Genomic DNA, 19,089 nt, shown 5'->3' on the forward strand with positions numbered 1-19,089 from the left:
GTAAGAGGAACTGTAGGTGCTCCTTGAATCAGAGACACAGGGGCAGAAAGCGTTTAGATCACTGGCATCTCCAGAGGTACTCAGCTCACTCGATACAACACTTAGCAACTGTCCCTGGTTTTCCATTGCTGTGCAGAATGACATCATATTTTATGGTGTGTAGGATAAGAAATGTGAGCACTGGGTGGCTATTGAAGACCTGAGTCTAGCCTGGAGTGGCAGGTGTTGGTTGGTTGGTTCTGTGTGTCATCACTAGCCATCCTCCTTTCTCTTACGTAGCCACAGTGTTACTCTGCTTTTCAAGCCATCTGGTGATATCCTAGAGTTCAGAAGGACAGTTATCATGGCAGTCACACTTAACTCTTTTCATTTTCTTCCTTCTTTTTGAAAGATATCAAAAGCAACTATGTTAACATTGTACATTTTCTGGATCTGTAGAAAGCAGCAGTTAAACTTAGAAGAAGCTACAGTTCAGCTCTAGGAGGGATGTCTGCAGCATAGATGCTGATAGTTCCTTGTGAACTAAGTACAAAATTCACCTGCACCCATGTGCTGTATGTGCCCCAGAGCCACTCACAGGGATAGCTAGCTCTGATCACCACCTCTTCTAAGTGATTCAGTTATGAAAGCTCAGGATCAAGTTGCTTCATTAGGCAAAAACTCAGTTACTTCACACAGTGCCAAGAATTTGCCTAAAGTGAAACTTACAACCTAAAGATCACCCTAATTTAAGTTTTCATTTTTTTCCCCCTCTATAAATATTTTCTCTTTGAAAAGACAACCCATTTCTGGAGTTTTTCCCTCTGTGCCAGAAAGTCTGGGAGGACAGGGACTCATTTTTCCCACTACTGTTGCATGCCTAGTACTCAGATATATGCACCTGCTGGCACTCAAACTCAGGCTCGTCTGTTTGCCAGACAGGTACTTTAACCAACTAAACCATAAGACCCCACAAGTTATGCCATTCTCACAAGCAAAAGACTCTCATTCTCCTACACTCGGATTTGGTATTGGGATGACATTATTTAAACCAGATTAACAAACAGGTGGGCTTCCTTGAGTTAAATTTCTTGGGTAGGAAATGTCAAATATCATTCTTCTAAATCTGAATATCCAGATATGTAAGATGAAAGTACAAATTCCCAACAAAAAGCAGATGAATCATAACAAAACAAAACAAAACAAAATAAAACAAAACAATCAAACAAGCAAAAACTGCTTGTGATGGTATACCTGTAATTCCAACACCTGGAGACAGTAAAAAATTCAATTTTGAGATAACCAAACACAGTCCTTGATTAGCCTGCTTAACGCCCTGGGTTTGATCATGGCCTGCTGGCACACTTTTGTGCCAACACTATAGGAGCAAAGGCAGGGGGTCCTCTAAGTTTGAGGTCAACCTCGAGTACATATAGCATGTGTGTGTGTGTGTGTGTGTGTGTGGTGGGGGGACACTCCTGTAATCCCAGTCCTGTGGGGCAGGAGGCTCTTTGAAAACCCCATGCAAACCCCTCCCCCCTACTCCAGTAGCTTTCCTTTGCATATCAAAGAAAAATGGATTTATTTGGAACGTTAGAGATAATCGTGAAAAGCGATTTCTTAAAGCGTGTTAAAAAAAAAAAAAAAAAAAAAAAACAAAAAAAAAAAAAAAAAAAACCTTTCACTATTGTAGTCACCATATTCCACATTTCGGAGAATCTTTAATGATTCAGCATAGGTTTATACATTGAATTGAGAATGATCGTTCAGCCTTGGCCAGCAGGACTGGGATGGCCGAGTGGTTAAGGCGTTGGACTTAAGATCCAATGGGCAGATGCCTGCGTGGGTTCGAACCCCACTCCCAGTATCGGCAGCTGGCGAGCTTGTGAGGTGGCTCTAGACTTTTTTTTAAGTATGTTTACATACCCTCCCTACAAATGAGTATTACTTTTGTATTTACTTACTTTACAATACACCCTGGTAGCACTGGCTGGCTTCCCGATTCCCCTATGTCTTCCCAGCTTTGGGCAATAATGGCTCCAACTTCAGAGGCAGTGGCTTGACGATGGTTTTCAACAACCATATTCTCAGGTTTCCAACTTGAGAAGACTATCCACCATCATCGGTTTGCCTGAGTTTTTAACATTCCAAGAGGTTTGGCCAAACCTTTGCACTTTTTATCTTTACAGAAGTAAACTCCAGTTCTTTGAACTTTGCAGACCCAGAATTCCCTGAATGAAGAAAAGGGCAGGACCCCTGATGGGACCTTGCTAAAAGATTTAATAAAAATTTTACTGTTAACCTTTTTTCCATTCTTCCTCGGAGGGCACCTATATCTCTATACTAAGGTAACTGTATATTGGGGAAAAGAAGCAACATAACTTTCTAGGAGCTATTTACTACTGTTTCTGAATTGACACTGAAGCATGTACCCCTTCAGTTAAAGTAGGGATTTAGAGAGGCCAAATGGCTAATGGAGTTTTGGCTGAAGTCTAACTTATGGTGGGTCCAGTGGTTCTTGAACTCATCCTGTAATCATTTCTCCAGTCCAAGAATTAATAAATGACATAGATATACTTAGAAGTTGGCAGAAGCCTGATATTGGTTCCATGACCTTGAACCTTTAGAGTGAAGGCTATTATGGTTGGAAAGGTCACGTGGAAGCCACTGGAATTGCCTTTGCCAAGGAAAATGGTGACTCAAAAACCAATATTGCATCCCTGGAAGGATTAAAGAAGTTAGTGCCTACATCAAGAACTTGAAAGATACAGAGGTAGTAGTTTCCAGCACATCTGGCCTGTGCAGAAGACAGGTGGATCCTGAAGAAATGAGAGTTGACTAATCTCACAATCAAATAGTGACTCTGATTGCAACTGCTGTACCAGATCCTTACTTCCACAGACCAACACATCTCCTGGTAAATGACATGCGGCCATTGATCTAGAAAACTCCCTTTCCTTAGTACCTGTCCACAAGGCCTACCACAAGCAATTGCTTTCAGTTGGCAAAGTCAGTAGTATACTATACAGATTTCCCCCAAGGATGTACTAACTTTCCAGCCTGTGTCATAACTTAGTTAGAAAGGATCTTGATCAACTGTCTCTTCCTCAAAATATCGCACTGGTAGGTGACGTTCTGTTGGTTGGACTAAGTGCACAGAAGGATTTGTTGAAAATACATATACGCACATGATAAGATGAGAAATAAAATCCAAAATTCACAGGCCTTCTATATCTTGTTCTAAAGGCAAACAGGAAAAGACTGGCATCCTCAAGCAGCTAAGAGAAAGCTCTCAAAGCCCACCCCCCACAGTGACACACTTCCTCCAATAAGACCACACCTACTACAATGAGGTTATACCTCCAACTAGTGCCACTCCCTGGGTCAAGCATATTCAAACCACCACAAATATGGTGTAGTACACGTGGTAGTATATTTTGCTAGGAAGGAGAGAGATGGGGCCAGATGTGCAATTGCTTACTGATACATGAGTTATACAGCCAATGAATTGATTAGATGGATATTCAGGGACTTATAAAAAGTATGAATGAAAGATTGTTGAGAAAAGACATCTAGAACTGTGTGGCTAGATCTTTTTGAATGGGCAAAGGATGTGAAGATACTGTGTCCAATGTTAGTGTTCGTTGAAAGGTGACTTTAGCAGAGGAGGAGTTAATAATCAAGTTATGTGGGATGGGTCATTCTTTGGACAGTCTTCCTTTTTCCCTGGTTATTTGTGTCAATACCCAATAGGTCCATGAAAAAGTGTCCATGGTGGCAGAGATGGAGGTTACACATAGTCTCAAAACCTGGACTTCTACACACCAAGGCTGACCGGACCAGTTGCTGATACAGCACTGTTGCCTAGGTGACCATCAGAGAGCTGGTGGTAGGTGGACTATATTGTACCACATCCTCTGAGGAAAGGACACTTTGTCCTTACTGGAGTAGGTATTTATTCTGGTTATGGATTTGCATTTCCCTCACTGTAAGGCATTTGCCCAAACCACCAGTCCACTGACCTACAGGATGTCTTACACTGTCCTGTCATGATGGTCTACACAGCACAGCTTCTGACCAAGAAGCATGGCCAGAGAAGTGAGACTCACTGGCACCCTACTGGTCTTACCACGTTTCCCATGACCCTAAAGGAGCTGGCTTAGAACGGCCTTTTGAAGACACAATTATAGTATCAATTAGGTGGCGATAGCCTGGAAGGTCCTGTTAGGGTTCTCCAGACAGCAGTTTGAGTCAGGGTCCAATATATGGTATGGTTTCCTCCGGTAGCCAGGATTGACAGGGCCAGGAATTAAAGGGTGGATCTGAGAGTTCCACTCACAATCATGCCTAACAACTCTCTTTGGAAATTTTGACTTTCTGTTCCCATGGCCTTAAGTTCTGCTGGCCCAGAAGTTATGGCTCCAGAACCATGCATGCTCCTGCTAGGTGACACAGCAAATGGTCCATTGAGCTGGAAGCTCTGACTTCCTCCTGGCCATTTTGGGGCAGGATGACTCTTTTTCATAAGCTTGTTGACAAAGATATTGGCGAGCCGATGAGGTACCCAAGAATGGCATTCTGCTAATAACAAAAAAAAAAAAAAAAAAAAAAAAAAAAGCTTCTAATTTTGTGAAAGACATTTCCTTTGGGTCAGGGAATGGGCTGAATAGCATGCTTTCTCCCTGAAGTAAGTTTCATTTTTAAACTTTTCTTGATTCTAAGTTTCTATAGGCTCTGTTCAACTTGTCTTGGAAGATATGCCACTATTTAGCAATTTAAGAAGTTGTTGATGACGGGAGGGGTGCTGGGTTATGTGAGAGGTTTTTGTTTGTTTGGTTGGTTGGTTGGTTTTTGTTTTTTGTTTGTGGGGATGGGGGTCATTTTTCAAGACCGGTTCTAACTATGAAGCCATGGCTGTCCTGGAACTATGTAGACCAGGCAGCCTTTAAACTCAGAGATCCTTCTGCATCTGCTTGGGATTCAAGGCATGCACCCAGCTTTGAGATTCCATCTTAGAAGGGAAAAAGAGGGAAGGAAAGAAAAAAAAAAAAAAAAAAAAAAACTCAGGGGGAGAAGAAACAGAAGAGAAATAAAAACCAAGAAGAGAAAAAAACAAGACAAACAAACACAAACAACCCAAGTGTTTGTGTTTGAACCAAGTTCTCTGGGCCTTAAGGGCTGATTATTTGGGTGGCAGATTTATTTATTCTGAATCTTTCGCAGTGTAGCTCAGCAGAAACAAACAGGGCCCATAACTTAAAGGACAAGAGATCAAAGCCTTCAAATGGAGGTGTTTTGTTGTTGTTGTTTGTTGTTTGTTGTTTTGTTGTTCTTTTTAAAAAACATGATGTCCAGAGTACAGCTTCCCAGACAATATGTGCTATCTGTTCATGCCATTTCCTGTCTTTCTCTGTCAAATCCATTTAGAGTTTTTGGCTGGGCCTGGCTTGTACAATTTCCTTGCTTATCTTTTTTATTTTTGAAGTGCTTGCAAAACTCCTGATCACTTATTTCAAACGCAGGCAAATATTCCTTGGGAAAAGTATAAATCCTGCATTTATTTCAACAAATTAATCCTGTATCTTCAGAAGTCTAGAATAGAGACTAAAGTCGAATATGATCTTGTTTCTTTATCTCATTTTGGAAAATAGCTTCATTGACTTCTTCTGCCTTGTTGTAAATCTATGCTCTTTATACTCTTGATTCTCGCTCATTAGTTCCTGTCAGACCAGTTCAAGGCAGGGGTTGCGTGCTGTGCATTCTTCTTTAAAGTAATACATATTATGATAACTCAGAAGACCCATTTTATACACCCTCCTTTCCAAGTCCAAATTAGATTCCAGGAAATGCTCTGAAAAGCACCAGCAAATGATAGAACAGGAGAATACATTAAAGCACAACCTTGTGCACCAAAACTCCACAGACACTTGCTGACATTTTTGAAAAGCAAAACAAAACAAGCCTTCAAACCAAAACCAAAACAACAACAACAAAACCAACCCCAAACATGATAGGAAACAGCTAATAAAACACCCCTTTATAGCCAGTACAAAGGCACATGTAAAATTAATTTGGACTCTGCTGTCAATAATGAATTTTATTTACATTTTCTTGTCATTTGTATAAAATTGGAGACATTTTCTTGTCAAATGCTTTCTGTTATCACTTACTTAGAGAGTCACACAGGTTGTTGAGCTTCTATTTGGTGTCCGTGTATTTATAAAATTAGTAGTGAATGTTGATAGTAGTTGTTTTATTTATTTGATTGTTTTTTTTTTTTTTTTTTTGAGACAGGGTTTTGATATGTCACATCGGTTGTCCTCAAAATCATAGATTCTTCTGCTTTAGATCTCATAATTCTAGGGACACGGGATTTGGCTACCATGCCGAGCAGATGGTTGCATATTGATTGTTCAGGTGTAGGTGTGGAACCATCTACCTGGGCACCGGCACCGTCCTGAAGGAGAGCGTTTTTTCTTATACACACTTTCACGCACACACTCTCTCATATGCACATATACATACATTATAACCTCATATATTGTCATCCTCACATTTTCTACCCTCTCCCTTTCTGAATTTGCTCCCTCTGGAGTCTGGATATTTTCTAGCTTCACAGACTCCAGACTCCTTCCGGTGGCTTTGGCCGGCGGAACACCTGAAGAGAGCATAAGATGGCGACCAGCGTGTTCCTCAGCGTTTGACCAGCTTTGCTTTGGGAAGCCGAGATGGAGTAGTCGCCTGTCTAGCGGCGGTGGTTTGAGCAGACATTGAAGTTTTTGGATTAGGGGATAGTGTGGCTTCCCAGGTCACCAAGGCAAACTCCGAGCACCTCCCGACCCTCCGGTGGAGAAAGTGCTCCCTCTAGCGCCAGCCACCTCAGCAAAAAACAAAACTTCAATCAACGCCCGCCACTGAGCGCCCTATTGGATTTCCTTCATGGCCATTGTTTTTACAAGTGGGTTTTCCCCAATTGTAGCAAAGTCCGATTGAGAATAGTCAGGATAAATTCGTCCATCTGTCTGTCTGTTTGTCTGTCTGTCTGTCTGTCTGTCTCTCTGTCTGTCTCTATACATATAGATACACACACATATAAATATATACATCATTCATGTCCATACACACATATAGGTTAGATACATATAGATACATACAAATATATATATATATATATATATATATATATATATATATATATATATATATGCATACATTCATGTAATATACATATATAGATTAAGCAGGAAGGAAAATTACAAGCTACTAAACTCTGATGGAGACAAAGGAAAAGGTCCTTAGATGAGGTGGATTTCAGACTCACGTGGGGAAAGCTCTGTAGCCTTCCTGTAACACAACCAGCCAAATGTAAACACACTAGTTCATCCCTTTTTCAAAACCAGTAAACATTGATGCTGTGCAATAGGTGACCAAAATTGTACCACTGGTAGAACTGGGGGCTGGGCCCTCAGCGGGTGCTCTGGGGCCTGCAGGGATTGTTCTCCTGCTGTCTCCAGGACCACTCTCAGACTCCTGCTGAGAGCAAACTGTGGAACGGACTGACCTGGAAGAGTAAGAGTGAATAAATCTAGAGGCTTTGTCTTCTTACATCCAGAAGGAGACAGGTGCCTTGAGTCTACAGTCTTGCTGACTGTGTCCAGGGATAATAATAATAATAATAATAATAATAATAATAAAAACCCTTCACTTTAACCACATATGGTTAGTGTCTTCTAGAGGTTTGGCTTCTTCCAGGGTAGAGCCTTCTACAGCTAAGAGTGGACCTCCAGGATGGCTGCCTAAGAGTGGGGGTTGGGGTGGGGGTCAGGCTGGGTGGCTTAAAGGAGCCTCTCCCCCACCCCCAGGTGAGGTCTTAACCAAAATTATAAAAATATAGGGGCTCAATACCACCTTTAAGACATAGTTGTAATTCACTCCCAGGGAGACTTTCCCAGCTTTGGGGCAAGATGTGTTCTGTGAGTGGATGTACATTTGGAATAAGAGTTAGCCAGAGCCAGGCTGACAGGCTACAAATGGGCAATTTGGGAGACTTCGCCTAAGTTTTCGTTTCCCAGAAATGAGAGCATGGATCCTGAAACCTGTGGTCAGTCAGCCACAGCCTCGGGTAGCCAATCTGAGGATACCATGACAATCATCTGGCCTGAAGCAAGAATAGGTAGCTACTCATGTAAGTAACCACCCTGTGAAGTCTCCAGAGCCCTAACCAATTTTAGAATCAGTCAGACCCCTAGGGACAGAGCTAACTGATCAAGGTAAAAGGACATATACTTTCCACTAATTTACAATAAAGGCTGGGCCTGTGAATCCACCAGGGGTCTCCATTCCCAAACTGAATTTTGAACTCCTACTGTGAGCCACTTGTGGGAAGACTGGAGCTAAAACCAAAACACAGTCCTGGCTTTCCTTTAGGACATGCTTCGTGGGTTAGGGAGGAGAGTTTATGATGCCAGAGTTAGACCTTGAGACAGTGTGAAAAGGGAAACACAGGTGGAGACCTAAGCCCCATAACGGGAAGTCTGTGCGGAAATGAGTGGGCAAGTCTGGAAGGTCGGAGTTAGTATTTGAAGGGTGAATGGAGATCTTGATAAGAGCAATGATTAAAACACACAAGGGGGAGAGCCTGTTAGCTGGGTCCAACCTTTGACACGATCTCAGGATGCTGCTATCTACAGAGTTCTCAGTAGGAAAACAGGCAATTGTGCAACTTGTTTAGAAAAAAAACAAAAAACAGAAACAAACAAACAAAAAGACAAAAAATCCTTTCTACAAAAACCCAAAAGGACTCCAAACAGTTCATGTTTTTCAGTATGTCTATGATTTTGTGTTGTGGCACATTCAAAGTGATTTTCAGCTGCAGAGGCTTTACCTCACCGAAATCAGAGAAACAGCCCAAGAAGCTGGCAGCTTGACTGGCCACAGTGGCCTGACCAAGAATGACGTATTCACTGGGCTCCTTATTGTGTGGAGTCTGGGAGAAGAGCACAGTGTGTCTCAAGTTTATTGCCTTCACGTTAGATACTTCTCACTTCTCAGATACTGCTTTCTAGCCGTAGGGCAAATAATTAGAACATGGGGGCGGAGGGGGGGGAAGTAGGCATTTATTTAAAATGCACATGTGTATTCTTTTCCAGTAATAAGGGGACACCAGAAACACAACTTTTCTCACACAAGAACATGGATTCCAGGAATCGGGCAGGCTCCCTGCAGTGTTGATTTCTCCTTAGACACATAAGCTCACATTTTTGAGGGCTGATGAAACTAGTGTTGGTTGTGAACACTTGTAGTGGGGGGTTTTAGTGGTTAATACTGGGACACGTGCAAGTTTCAAGGAATGACATTATTTGATAATGAAAAACATGAGATGCTCCAGTAGTATTTGAGCCCGAATCCCTGGATTCAAAGTTCAGAGGACTAAATATTACGCAATGGGATCAGCAGGTATGTTGTCCAAAAGAGATTTTCCTGAAGGCGCTAACTCATCCCTGACACACCTCTGACTGCATTTTGTTACTTAAAGTGAAACTCTATCGCCCTCTTGTGGGATATGTTGATAATACATGGGTTTTGCTTGTTTAGAGCGTAAAATTGACTTCACATTTTACAAGGTCAAAGAGGCTAAACTTCCGTGGAGCTAAGGACAGCTCTACCACGAGAATGAGGCTGAGGACAGCCCAGCTTTGTTGAATGTTTTGCCAGGTTTTCTGGGAATCCTGTCTCTGGTAGTGTAATCCTTGCTTGTCTGTCCCTTCTATTGACGCTTCCTCTCAAATACAAGGTAGGACCTGTTATGACTTTTACTTTCATTTTCAAATGAAGGTTCACAGCTTCACACTTGGGGATTCACTTTCCCAAGCTTGAGCTTTCTCATGTCAAATCTATCTCTCTGACGGAGATCACCGTGATGGTCAGTTGTCTGAGAGTCCCAGCCCACTGTCAACATCAGTTGCCAGGTATGTGTGGACAGGTTTAATGTTAACTCCGGTCTTTAGGGGATATCCCATGAATGCCCCAGCCCGCGGGGATTCGACGAGACCCTAGGGAAGGGGGCGAAAGAATGAAGGGACAAGAGACACAAAGAATGAGAGCTTGTCTGAGGTTCTGATCAAGCTCTGAAACTTTACTTTTGGGGGCAGGTTATAAAGACACAGCAAACCGGGACGTTTGGGCGAGGGTCATTGCCTAGGGCCATCCCACCAAGACCATCCCAATATCCTTATTGCCCTAAATCATTCCACTATTATAACATGCTGCTCCCAGGAAATGCCAGACGTTCTGTTCTTTAAGTTCCTGGGACCTGAAACCTGCGAACGTCCTTTCCTAATCTTGTATTGACTAGGTTTCCCAGAACAGCAGGTAATTTCCTGGGTTTGGCTCCCCACACATGAGTATCCCAAGCTGCTTTCTATCAGAGTCTGAAAATCACACATATTCCAGCTGTGATCTGCCCTAATCACTGACTCTAAAATCCAGGATTATGGCAATTGCTAACCCAGGGTTAATGATACATGCTGCTTTTATGCCACTGAGTTTTGGATTGACATGTAATGAAATAGCATCGAGAAGAAATCTCCAATCAGAAATTTTACTTAAATAATCACTTTCTGTTGCCTCCCTTTCCCAGCACGGGTCAGTGAACTTTCGAGGCTGCAGACTCCTGATGGGATTACTAAATACTCATGCATCCTCTGCAAACGATGCCTGCTTCAACATTGGTGACTCTGTGTCTGCAAGAGTGGAACAAATTGTGAAATGTTAAAAAAAAAAAAAAGCCTATCAGTATAATCTGGTATAATAAGTATAATCTAAGAAAAATACCTCACCATAGGTTCTGTAGTATTCTTTTAAAAAATCTGGCAAAACCATTACTTTTAAAATCAGTTTTATTAATTGGGAATTTCATTCATTCATTTATTTATTTTCTTTTCTTTTTCTCCCCTTCCCTTTTCCCTCTTGCTCTGGCCCTGCTCGCTCCAGGCTGGATTATTTGAGAATTTCATACAATATATTTTGATCATATTTATTCCTCACTCCTCTGCCAACTCCTTACAGACCCACGTCCACCTTTCTACTCCTGAAACTTTGTGCCCCCTGATACACTAACCTGAGATGTTCACTAAGAAACAAAAACCTTGGGAATAAAAATTTTCAATTCCCTGAGAAGCCAGCTGGACTCCTCAGAGAGAGCCGCTGGCAATGGATCTTTAGTCAGCTCCTGTGACACCTGGCCAGAGAAGATAACAAGGCCAGAACAGAGCTGGTTTCTGAAATTCTCCAAAGTCTCACCAAATCTAGAGATTCTAACGTAGTAGCCAACTGAAATTGTACTAATGTCACTGCTTTGTCCCTACCAATCATATTAGAGGTTACCCAACATTTCTGGAAAATCCCCTAGCCCGGCATAAAAAGGGACCTACAAGCTCATTGAGTGGTCGCCATTTTGCTGAATAATTGACCTGTGTATGCTGGTAATTTCTGCAGAATAAACATTCTTTGACTTTGCATACTATTTGAGTCTGGGGTCTTCCCTCAGTGATTCTTGGACCCTAAAAACCTGTCAAATCCAGTCTGTACTTCCTGTGGGCTCCTAGGTGTGGGGTCATCCTTTGGAGTGTGGTCAATCGACCACACCCTTAAAGAATAGTATATCTTTCCCAGAAGCTATCAGCTGTTCATGCCTCCTTAGGGGTGAGGGTCACAAATCACTTTCCACTCCATGTTAGATCTTATTGTGCAGGCAACCAGAGCTGCTGGGATTTCATGCATGTAGTGGTCCTACACTGACTCACTGTAGTCCTCCCTGACTTCCGGCTTTTCATCTTTCTGCCCTCTCTTCTATGATGATTCCCGAGCCTTGGTAATGTGTATATGATAGAGATGTCCCATCTGAGACTGAACACTTTACTGACACAATATTCTTTGTACTTTGACAACTTGTTGAGTTTCTGTGTTAACCAGCGTCCACCGCTGTAACGTTTGTCTTTTCTACCTGGTCTCTTTATTCCCAGAATAACAGCTCTGAGACTTAATTCAGAATAAATGCCTAGGCCATGAGCTTTGGTCCGTTTCCCAGCTAGCTTGTAACTTATACGAGCCATTTACTCTAGTCTATGTCTGCCATGTGGTTGGTTATCTCTCCTCAGATGTAGAAAGAATCTCTTGTGTACGGTATGCAAACATCACCTGTCAATAAAAAGCTGATGGCCTATTAGCTGAAGCAGGAAATAAAAGGTGGGAGTTCTGGTAGAGAGAAATTGGAACTCTAAGAGTTAGACAGAGGTGGGAGATTCACCCTGAATTCTGAGGAAGTCAGATGCATGAAACTGAGAGGTAACCATGTGGCAAAGACTAGAATAAATGGGTTGTATAAGTTACAAGCTTGCAGGGGAATGAGCAGAAGTTTATGGTCTAGATATTTACTCATAGAGAACTGGGTTTTAGTTGTTATTCTGGGACAAAAAAGAGGCCGGGACAAAGGACCACGGTTACACACTGCACAAAGAAACTTCTCTGATAAGACCTGGGGGCTGCACCCGTCTATGAGTAGGAAGGTGAGAGCTTGGTTTTATGTCCATTTAACAGACAAATAGGAGATTCTCTCCTGGACCTTCTGAGCTCCCTGATGGGTTCTTGGTCAGGTTTATAGTATTGGGCATGTGATGTGTTTCTTCTTGTGGAGACAGCCTTATATCCAATCAGAAAATGATTGATTTTCTCCATAATATTTATGTATGATTACACCCATGGACATATCTTGCTATACAAGTCATTATTATAGTTTACAGAGTTAACAGCTAAGTAAGACTGTTAATTACTCCAGCACCCTCCCAAGCTAGCCAATCAAAAGGAAGAGTTCTGGTGAGTACCTTCTTGATTTCTCCATGTCCCATGTCCAAAATGTGTAGTGTCCTTAGTTTTGGAGTCTTTCCATTGAGTTGTGGTGGGCAACCCAAACCAATAGCAATAGCTGAATTTTTGGGGTGCTCTCTGGTACACCTCTGACCAACAACTCAAGTAGAAGTATCCCATGTCTGATACTGGGTTTTAAATTTTTAAATATCTATCGCTTCTGGGAGGAACATAATCCCCTGTGTTGTTTTCCTGTAATACTCATTTCTCCTTAATCTGTAATACTTACTCACTTTTCATTGTAGAAATTGTGTTACTTGAATTATAAAGCTTTCTGAAACCAGGATGGTTTCCCACTCCAGGCAGATAAAGTAGTGAGTTCAGTTTAGTTGTACATGTTCACCTAACAGTCAAAGTGTCTTCTGCCTTGGTGCTTGTGCGACTACTTTCTGTGGCCTTGAATCCTCAGATGTCTGCTTTTTGTTACCAAGGGTCTAAAAGTTCTAAGTTCTGCTTCAATTTGTAGAGAGGCACGGGAAGAAATGAGGGCCCAAGTTGGGAGCTGATGGCGCACACCTTTAATCCCAGCACTTGAGAGGCTGAGGCAGGCGGATTTCTGAGTTCGTAGGCCAGCCTGGTCTACAGAGTGAGTTCCAGGACAGCCAGGGCTACACAGAGAAACCCTGTCTCAAAAAAAAAAAAAAAAAAAAAAAAAAAGATGAGGGCCCAAATTTGGAGGATTGGATTCATCTGCTTAGTTATGCTTCTGGTTTCTTGTTTTCCTATTTCTTCTTGTACCAGTTCCTACACATGTGAGAATATTTTTTAAAAAAGTGTTAAGGCCATATTCTGTTCATACAAGCACTGAGATTCCAGGTCAGTATACTTCAGAACCTGAACTGTGCTAAATTTTCCAAGTTCTGAGTGAATTATAGGGAATACTACTCAGGAATTCAATGTTATAGCCACAAATGGTTTTGTTTTAAAATTAATCTCTCCCCCCCCCTATAGATTTGAAGAAAGGGCAAAGAGATAGAATTTGGTTATAATACTTGTGGAAATTTTATATATATTCCTCCCCCACCTCCCAATAAAACCAACTTGGTACATTTGGTCGTTGGGGCTTTCATTTTATTTTCATTTGTTGGCTTGTGTGAATGTATGCCGTGTGTGTGGGTGTCCTAGGCCAGAGGTGGGTGTTGGATGCCTTGGAGTTGCAGTTACAGTTGATTGTGAGACACTTGACAGCGGTGCTGGGAACTGAGCTCAAGTCCTTGTGAAAAGTAGTAAGGGCCCTGAACTGCCGACCTATCTATTGCTCCAGCTTCTTTATTACTATGTCTTGTGGGTTTTTGTAGCATAGATATACTTCTCAGATGCAAGCAACCTGCTAGAGTTGTTGGCTTGCTATATCTGATCATACCGTTGGTGAAAAACAAATGCTGAAGGAAACATTGCTACGAAGACACCCTAATGGATAAAGTCAGATCTCAGGCCCTTGCTTCTGTGATATACAGATTTATCTACAGATCTGTGTTCAGTAAACACAACCTCATGGGAGCAGTGTAGGAGGCGAGGCCTTTTGCAAGCCTTCAGTTTCTGTGAATAAACACATAAAAAGACACTTATCATCAAAAGTGGGGTAGAGGCCAGAAGAAGAAAACAAATTTATTTAAGGTTCTCCTGTTATTAGGGAACTCATGGTCCCTGCACAGGTTCTTGATCTCATCTATAAAAGAAGTTTAAAGTTGACTCAGAAGGATAGTCTATGAAATTTTATTGACTTTTGAGACAGGAAACACCAGAGTTGGCAGCTATAGGGAAGGTGGATATAGGAGAGACAAAGATAAAGTAAAAACCAAACCAACCAAACAACTGGAAAGGCTCACTAGTGGAAGTCTGTATGGGTGAGGTATAGGGTTTCATTAAAGAGACAGAATGTCTGGGGTGTCAGGCCAAGGAAGATTGAGATTTTGATTCCTGACAGGAAAAGGGAGACTTGAAGAGGAAGGAAGTTGTTTTCCCAAAAAGACCAAGTGGACAGGCTTACCAGTGAGGGAGGGGCTTTTCATGGTTCCTACCTCCTAAAGGGGAATACTTAATTCTTCCCATTTTCCTCAGGCGGGTCCTCTTGGTTGTAAAACAGGATTTTCTTCTCATTGAAGGTCTCCAGTCTTAGCAAGAGAAGTGCCCATGATCTACATACACAGGGTGTTTATTATCGGCTCCCAACCTCGTCCTTTGTGTCAGTGAAAGCTGATGATGAAGTCTCAAAGATGCCTGCAAGTAGGTGACTGCAGAGGGCGTTTCCACTCTCTTCCTTTCCACAAAGCATCCTGTAAGGCTCAGGGCTAGGTCACATTCACAAAAACATACACAGGCTCACAGTGCTACTAGTTGTAACTGTCTTGTGTCTTGAAGACACTCATCACACACCAGCATTTAGACAGTGGCATAAAGCAAGCATTCTGAAAGTTCTTAAACCAGTTTCTATTTATTAGCTATGCAAACTCAAGCAATTTCTTAACTGTCATTGAACACGTACATGCCTTGTGATCTGTAGTATAGGCACAAGTATAATTCTTAAAAGGATATAATGAAAAGAAAATTACCCAAACTGGGGGTAGTGGCACACACCTTTAATCCCAGCACTCAGGTGGATCTCTGAGTTCAAGGACAGTCTGATTTACAGTCAGTTCCAGGACAGCTAAGGCTACACAGAGAAACTTTCAGTTTTTCAAGACAAACAAAACAAAAAAGAAATGACTTAATTCCCATAAAGGACTTTGAAAAGCATTATCTAGCATAAGAATTAATAATTATTGTGAAAAGTTACCTTTTTATCTGTTTTTTCAAACACAATGCTGCACTTAATTTACTACTGATCAGGTTACTTCTGGTCTTTTGAATTACAAACTATGCTGCGGAAAGAAACAGAACCGGTAGGACGGAGCTTAGAAGGAATGCTAACATCGATCAAACATACATTTTACACATTTTCCAGAACCAGTAAATTTCTAGATGTAGAATTTCAGGTTATAAAAGATATCTACATATTTAACTACCAACAGATATTACTAAATTTTTCCTTCAAAGTTTTGCCAATTTACAGGCTACCAGCAATGACTGAGAATAATGGTCAGGGCGGCTTATTCATGATTTTCCATTCTTACCCTACTAAGCTTACTAGGTGAATAGTAGGTATTGAAAGCAATTTTAACTGGGTGGCAAATGTTTAGGAAAACACCGGCAGCTTCGGTGTATGTGTTGGGGGCGGGGGGGGGGGTGGATTAAAAATTTCGATTTAAACCGGGCGGCGGTGGCTCACGCCTTTAATTCCAGCACTTGGGAGGCAGAGACAGGCGGATTTCTGAGTTCGAGGCCAGCCTGGTCTACATAGTGAGTTCCAGGACAGCCAGGACTACACAGAGACACCCTGTCTCGAAAAAACAAAAAACCAAAAACAAAGAAACAAAAAAAAAAATTTCGATTTAGTATCTTGAGAAATCATTAGTTGGAAGAACGTGAGATGTTAACTCATTGGTCCTTTTGAAAAAAACCTGTGATGTCACTTGGTGTGTAATGTGCTAACCGCATATTCGTTCTACGGATGTATACCCAGTGAGCACTAAAGCTGGGGCCCAAGGCTAGTCCTTCCATTCCTAAGCCAACCTAAGTTGTAATTGAATTCCAGCTTTTACATATGCAACTTCCTAGGTAGCAATCGAAAAAACATCTCGATGGATCTTTTCTTGGCTACACCATTGACATCCCTGAGCCTACATCAAGCATAATCTTACTCCGGAAATAAAGACATCCATGGGGCCAACTCGTGTACACTATTCTCTAGTCGAGCCTTAAAACAAATTAGGGCAGGAATACACGGATAATATCTCTGTACGCTCAAAAAAGCCGGACGAAAGAATGCTCAAAGGTTAGGCCTTTAGCTAAAATACTGACCCTTTAGAACAATTTACTAAATATCTGCATGTTAATCTTGATGCCTTTCACTGGGCCAATAGCACCCCGTTAAGGACAATAGCCACAACTGCCTTCTTTGCCTTACCCTTTGGTTTAATTGTCAACTGATTTTCAATTTGATTCAACAGCTAAACGAAAGAAGACCAGAGACTTACCTGCTTTCTTCTCATGTCTTCGAACAAGGCAGTCCTCGGCCGAACACTAGGAGCTGCTTCTAAGGTACCTACAGACCCACTCAAAAACCACTGAGTGGTAAAAACTGCAGATCTCCATGCCCAGAACCCCAAACTGACTACAGGAAAAAACGCAAGTGCAACAGCTTTTTTTTCGCTGAAAGTGTAGGTGGCTCTGAAAAGAGCCGTTGGGTTAGGAGTGAGTTAGATGATGACTGACTCACTTGGAGCTGGTGTACTTGGTGACGGCCTTGGTGCCTTCGGACACGGCGTGCTTGGCCAGCTCCCCGGGCAGCAGCAGGCGCACGGCCGTCTGGATCTCCCGGGACGTGATGGTCGAACGCTTGTTGTAATGCGCCAGGCGCGACGCCTCGCCGGCGATGCGCTCGAAGATGTCGTTCACGAACGAGTTCATGATGCCCATGGCCTTGGACGAGATGCCGGTGTCGGGGTGCACTTGCTTCAGCACCTTGTACACGTACACCGAGTAGCTCTCCTTGCGGCTGCGCTTGCGCTTCTTGCCGTCCTTCTTCTGCGCCTTGGTCACTGCCTTCTTGGAGCCCTTCTTCGGGGCGGGAGCGGACTTCGCAGGCTCAGGCATGGTGAGACTGGAACTCTAGAACTCTAGCACGGAAGCAGGCGTGCGCTCTCTATTTTAACAGTCCTTATTCAAATGAGGCATAGGAAAGCGCATGTATGATTGGTTCGCGATGTTCATGACGGCATCCAAACTCAAGCTCAAGAGAAATGCGTGCCCGAACGCTTCCAATTGGTCTAAATAAGAAAAGGAGAAGTCAGCCAATCGCATAGGCTCTTTTTCGCGCCCAGAGAATCCTATAAATACTAAGCTCCTCCAGTCTTGTGCTACCTTGTTGTTAGTGGCTTTCTGTCTTTCGCAATGTCTGGACGCGGCAAACAGGGTGGCAAGGCTCGTGCCAAGGCCAAGACGCGCTCCTCCCGGGCCGGCCTGCAGTTCCCCGTGGGCCGCGTGCACCGCCTGCTCCGCAAGGGCAACTACTCGGAGCGCGTGGGCGCCGGCGCCCCGGTGTACCTGGCGGCCGTGCTGGAGTACCTGACGGCCGAGATCCTGGAGCTGGCCGGCAACGCGGCTCGCGACAACAAGAAGACGCGCATCATCCCGCGCCACCTGCAGCTGGCCATCCGCAACGACGAGGAGCTCAACAAGCTGCTGGGCCGCGTGACCATCGCGCAGGGCGGCGTCCTGCCCAACATCCAGGCCGTGCTGCTGCCCAAGAAGACCGAGAGCAGCCACCACAAGGCCAAAGGAAAATAAGGCATACTTTGGTCCAACATGAAGAAAAAGGCTCTTTTCAGAGCCATCCACATTGTCTTTAAAGAACTGAACACTTTAATCAAAAACCGGTGTCATTTCATGCGCGGTATAGTGGTGGGAAAGTTTATAGAACCGGAGTTCTGTAAGTTAATTTTAAGACAATAGTTGGCGGTTTCTGCCCAAGGGAGACTGGCATGTATGGACCCAAATGTAAGAACTAGTTTTCCCCTTAAGCATGGCATTAAGTGTTGATAGGAATCTATAGCTATAGCTCTGTTTTGCTTTTCTTTCGATTTTCGAGACGCTTTCTCTGAGTTCAGCCCCGTGTCCTGCAACTTCTGTAGACAGTTCTGCCATGGACTCATACATCAGCCTGCTTCTGCCGGCTTAGTGCAGAGTTTAAAGGCACGTGCCACCATTACTGGCCGGCGCTATGTGCTGCACAACTTTGTGTTGTTGGGAGAGAAGGGACATAAATTATTCAAAGTCGGAACCTTGTCTTTAAACTTAGTGCACTTATTCCCACATAGTGTTAATATAAAAGTTACATTTATCCTCTGCATACTATAATAAATTTTGTTTCATAAGGACGTAGTGATCACATTTAATGAACAAGGTAAAAGCCCATACTTATGAGTGTTGCATTGCTTGATGTACGTAAATTAAAAAAAAAAAATGCTAATGAAAAACTGGTGTGCGGAATTGATGGAATTAGCGTCTTTCCCATTTAAAAATCTGTTAGATTTGCCACAAGCACCTCCCCTGGCCACACCTACTTTGACTGAGCTCCTGTTTTCA

At 42.8% G+C, this 19,089-nt stretch overlaps 2 protein-coding genes, 1 long non-coding RNA gene and 1 other non-coding gene across 4 annotated transcripts; 3 read left to right on the forward strand and 1 right to left on the reverse strand.

The window, feature by feature from the left end:
• The first annotated feature begins 1,763 nt into the window (after positions 1 to 1,763).
• Positions 1,764 to 1,846, forward strand: Trnal-uaa (transfer RNA leucine (anticodon UAA)). Its single transcript has one exon. It is a non-coding gene; the product is annotated as a tRNA-Leu (tRNA).
• Positions 1,847 to 9,552: 7,706 nt separating this feature from the next.
• LOC143443341 (uncharacterized) lies at positions 9,553 to 13,425 on the forward strand. The gene is made up of 3 exons (XR_013112225.1): positions 9,553 to 9,716; positions 9,814 to 9,947; positions 10,619 to 13,425. It is a non-coding gene; the product is annotated as an uncharacterized LOC143443341 (long non-coding RNA).
• Positions 13,426 to 17,202: 3,777 nt separating this feature from the next.
• Positions 17,203 to 17,618, reverse strand: LOC117713836 (histone H2B type 1-C/E/F/G/I). The gene has a single exon (XM_034510328.2). The coding sequence runs from the start codon at positions 17,596 to 17,598 to the stop codon at positions 17,218 to 17,220; it is 381 nt and encodes a 126-aa protein (XP_034366219.1). The 5' UTR covers positions 17,599 to 17,618; the 3' UTR covers positions 17,203 to 17,217.
• Positions 17,619 to 17,725: 107 nt separating this feature from the next.
• LOC117713675 (histone H2A type 1-B-like) lies at positions 17,726 to 18,937 on the forward strand. The gene has a single exon (XM_076939304.1). The coding sequence runs from the start codon at positions 17,896 to 17,898 to the stop codon at positions 18,289 to 18,291; it is 396 nt and encodes a 131-aa protein (XP_076795419.1). The 5' UTR covers positions 17,726 to 17,895; the 3' UTR covers positions 18,292 to 18,937.
• Positions 18,938 to 19,089: the final 152 nt, after the last annotated feature.

The sequence above is a fragment of the Arvicanthis niloticus genome, chromosome 8 (genome assembly GCF_011762505.2).
Source record: "Arvicanthis niloticus isolate mArvNil1 chromosome 8, mArvNil1.pat.X, whole genome shotgun sequence".
NCBI classification, from domain to species: Eukaryota; Metazoa; Chordata; class Mammalia; order Rodentia; family Muridae; genus Arvicanthis; species Arvicanthis niloticus.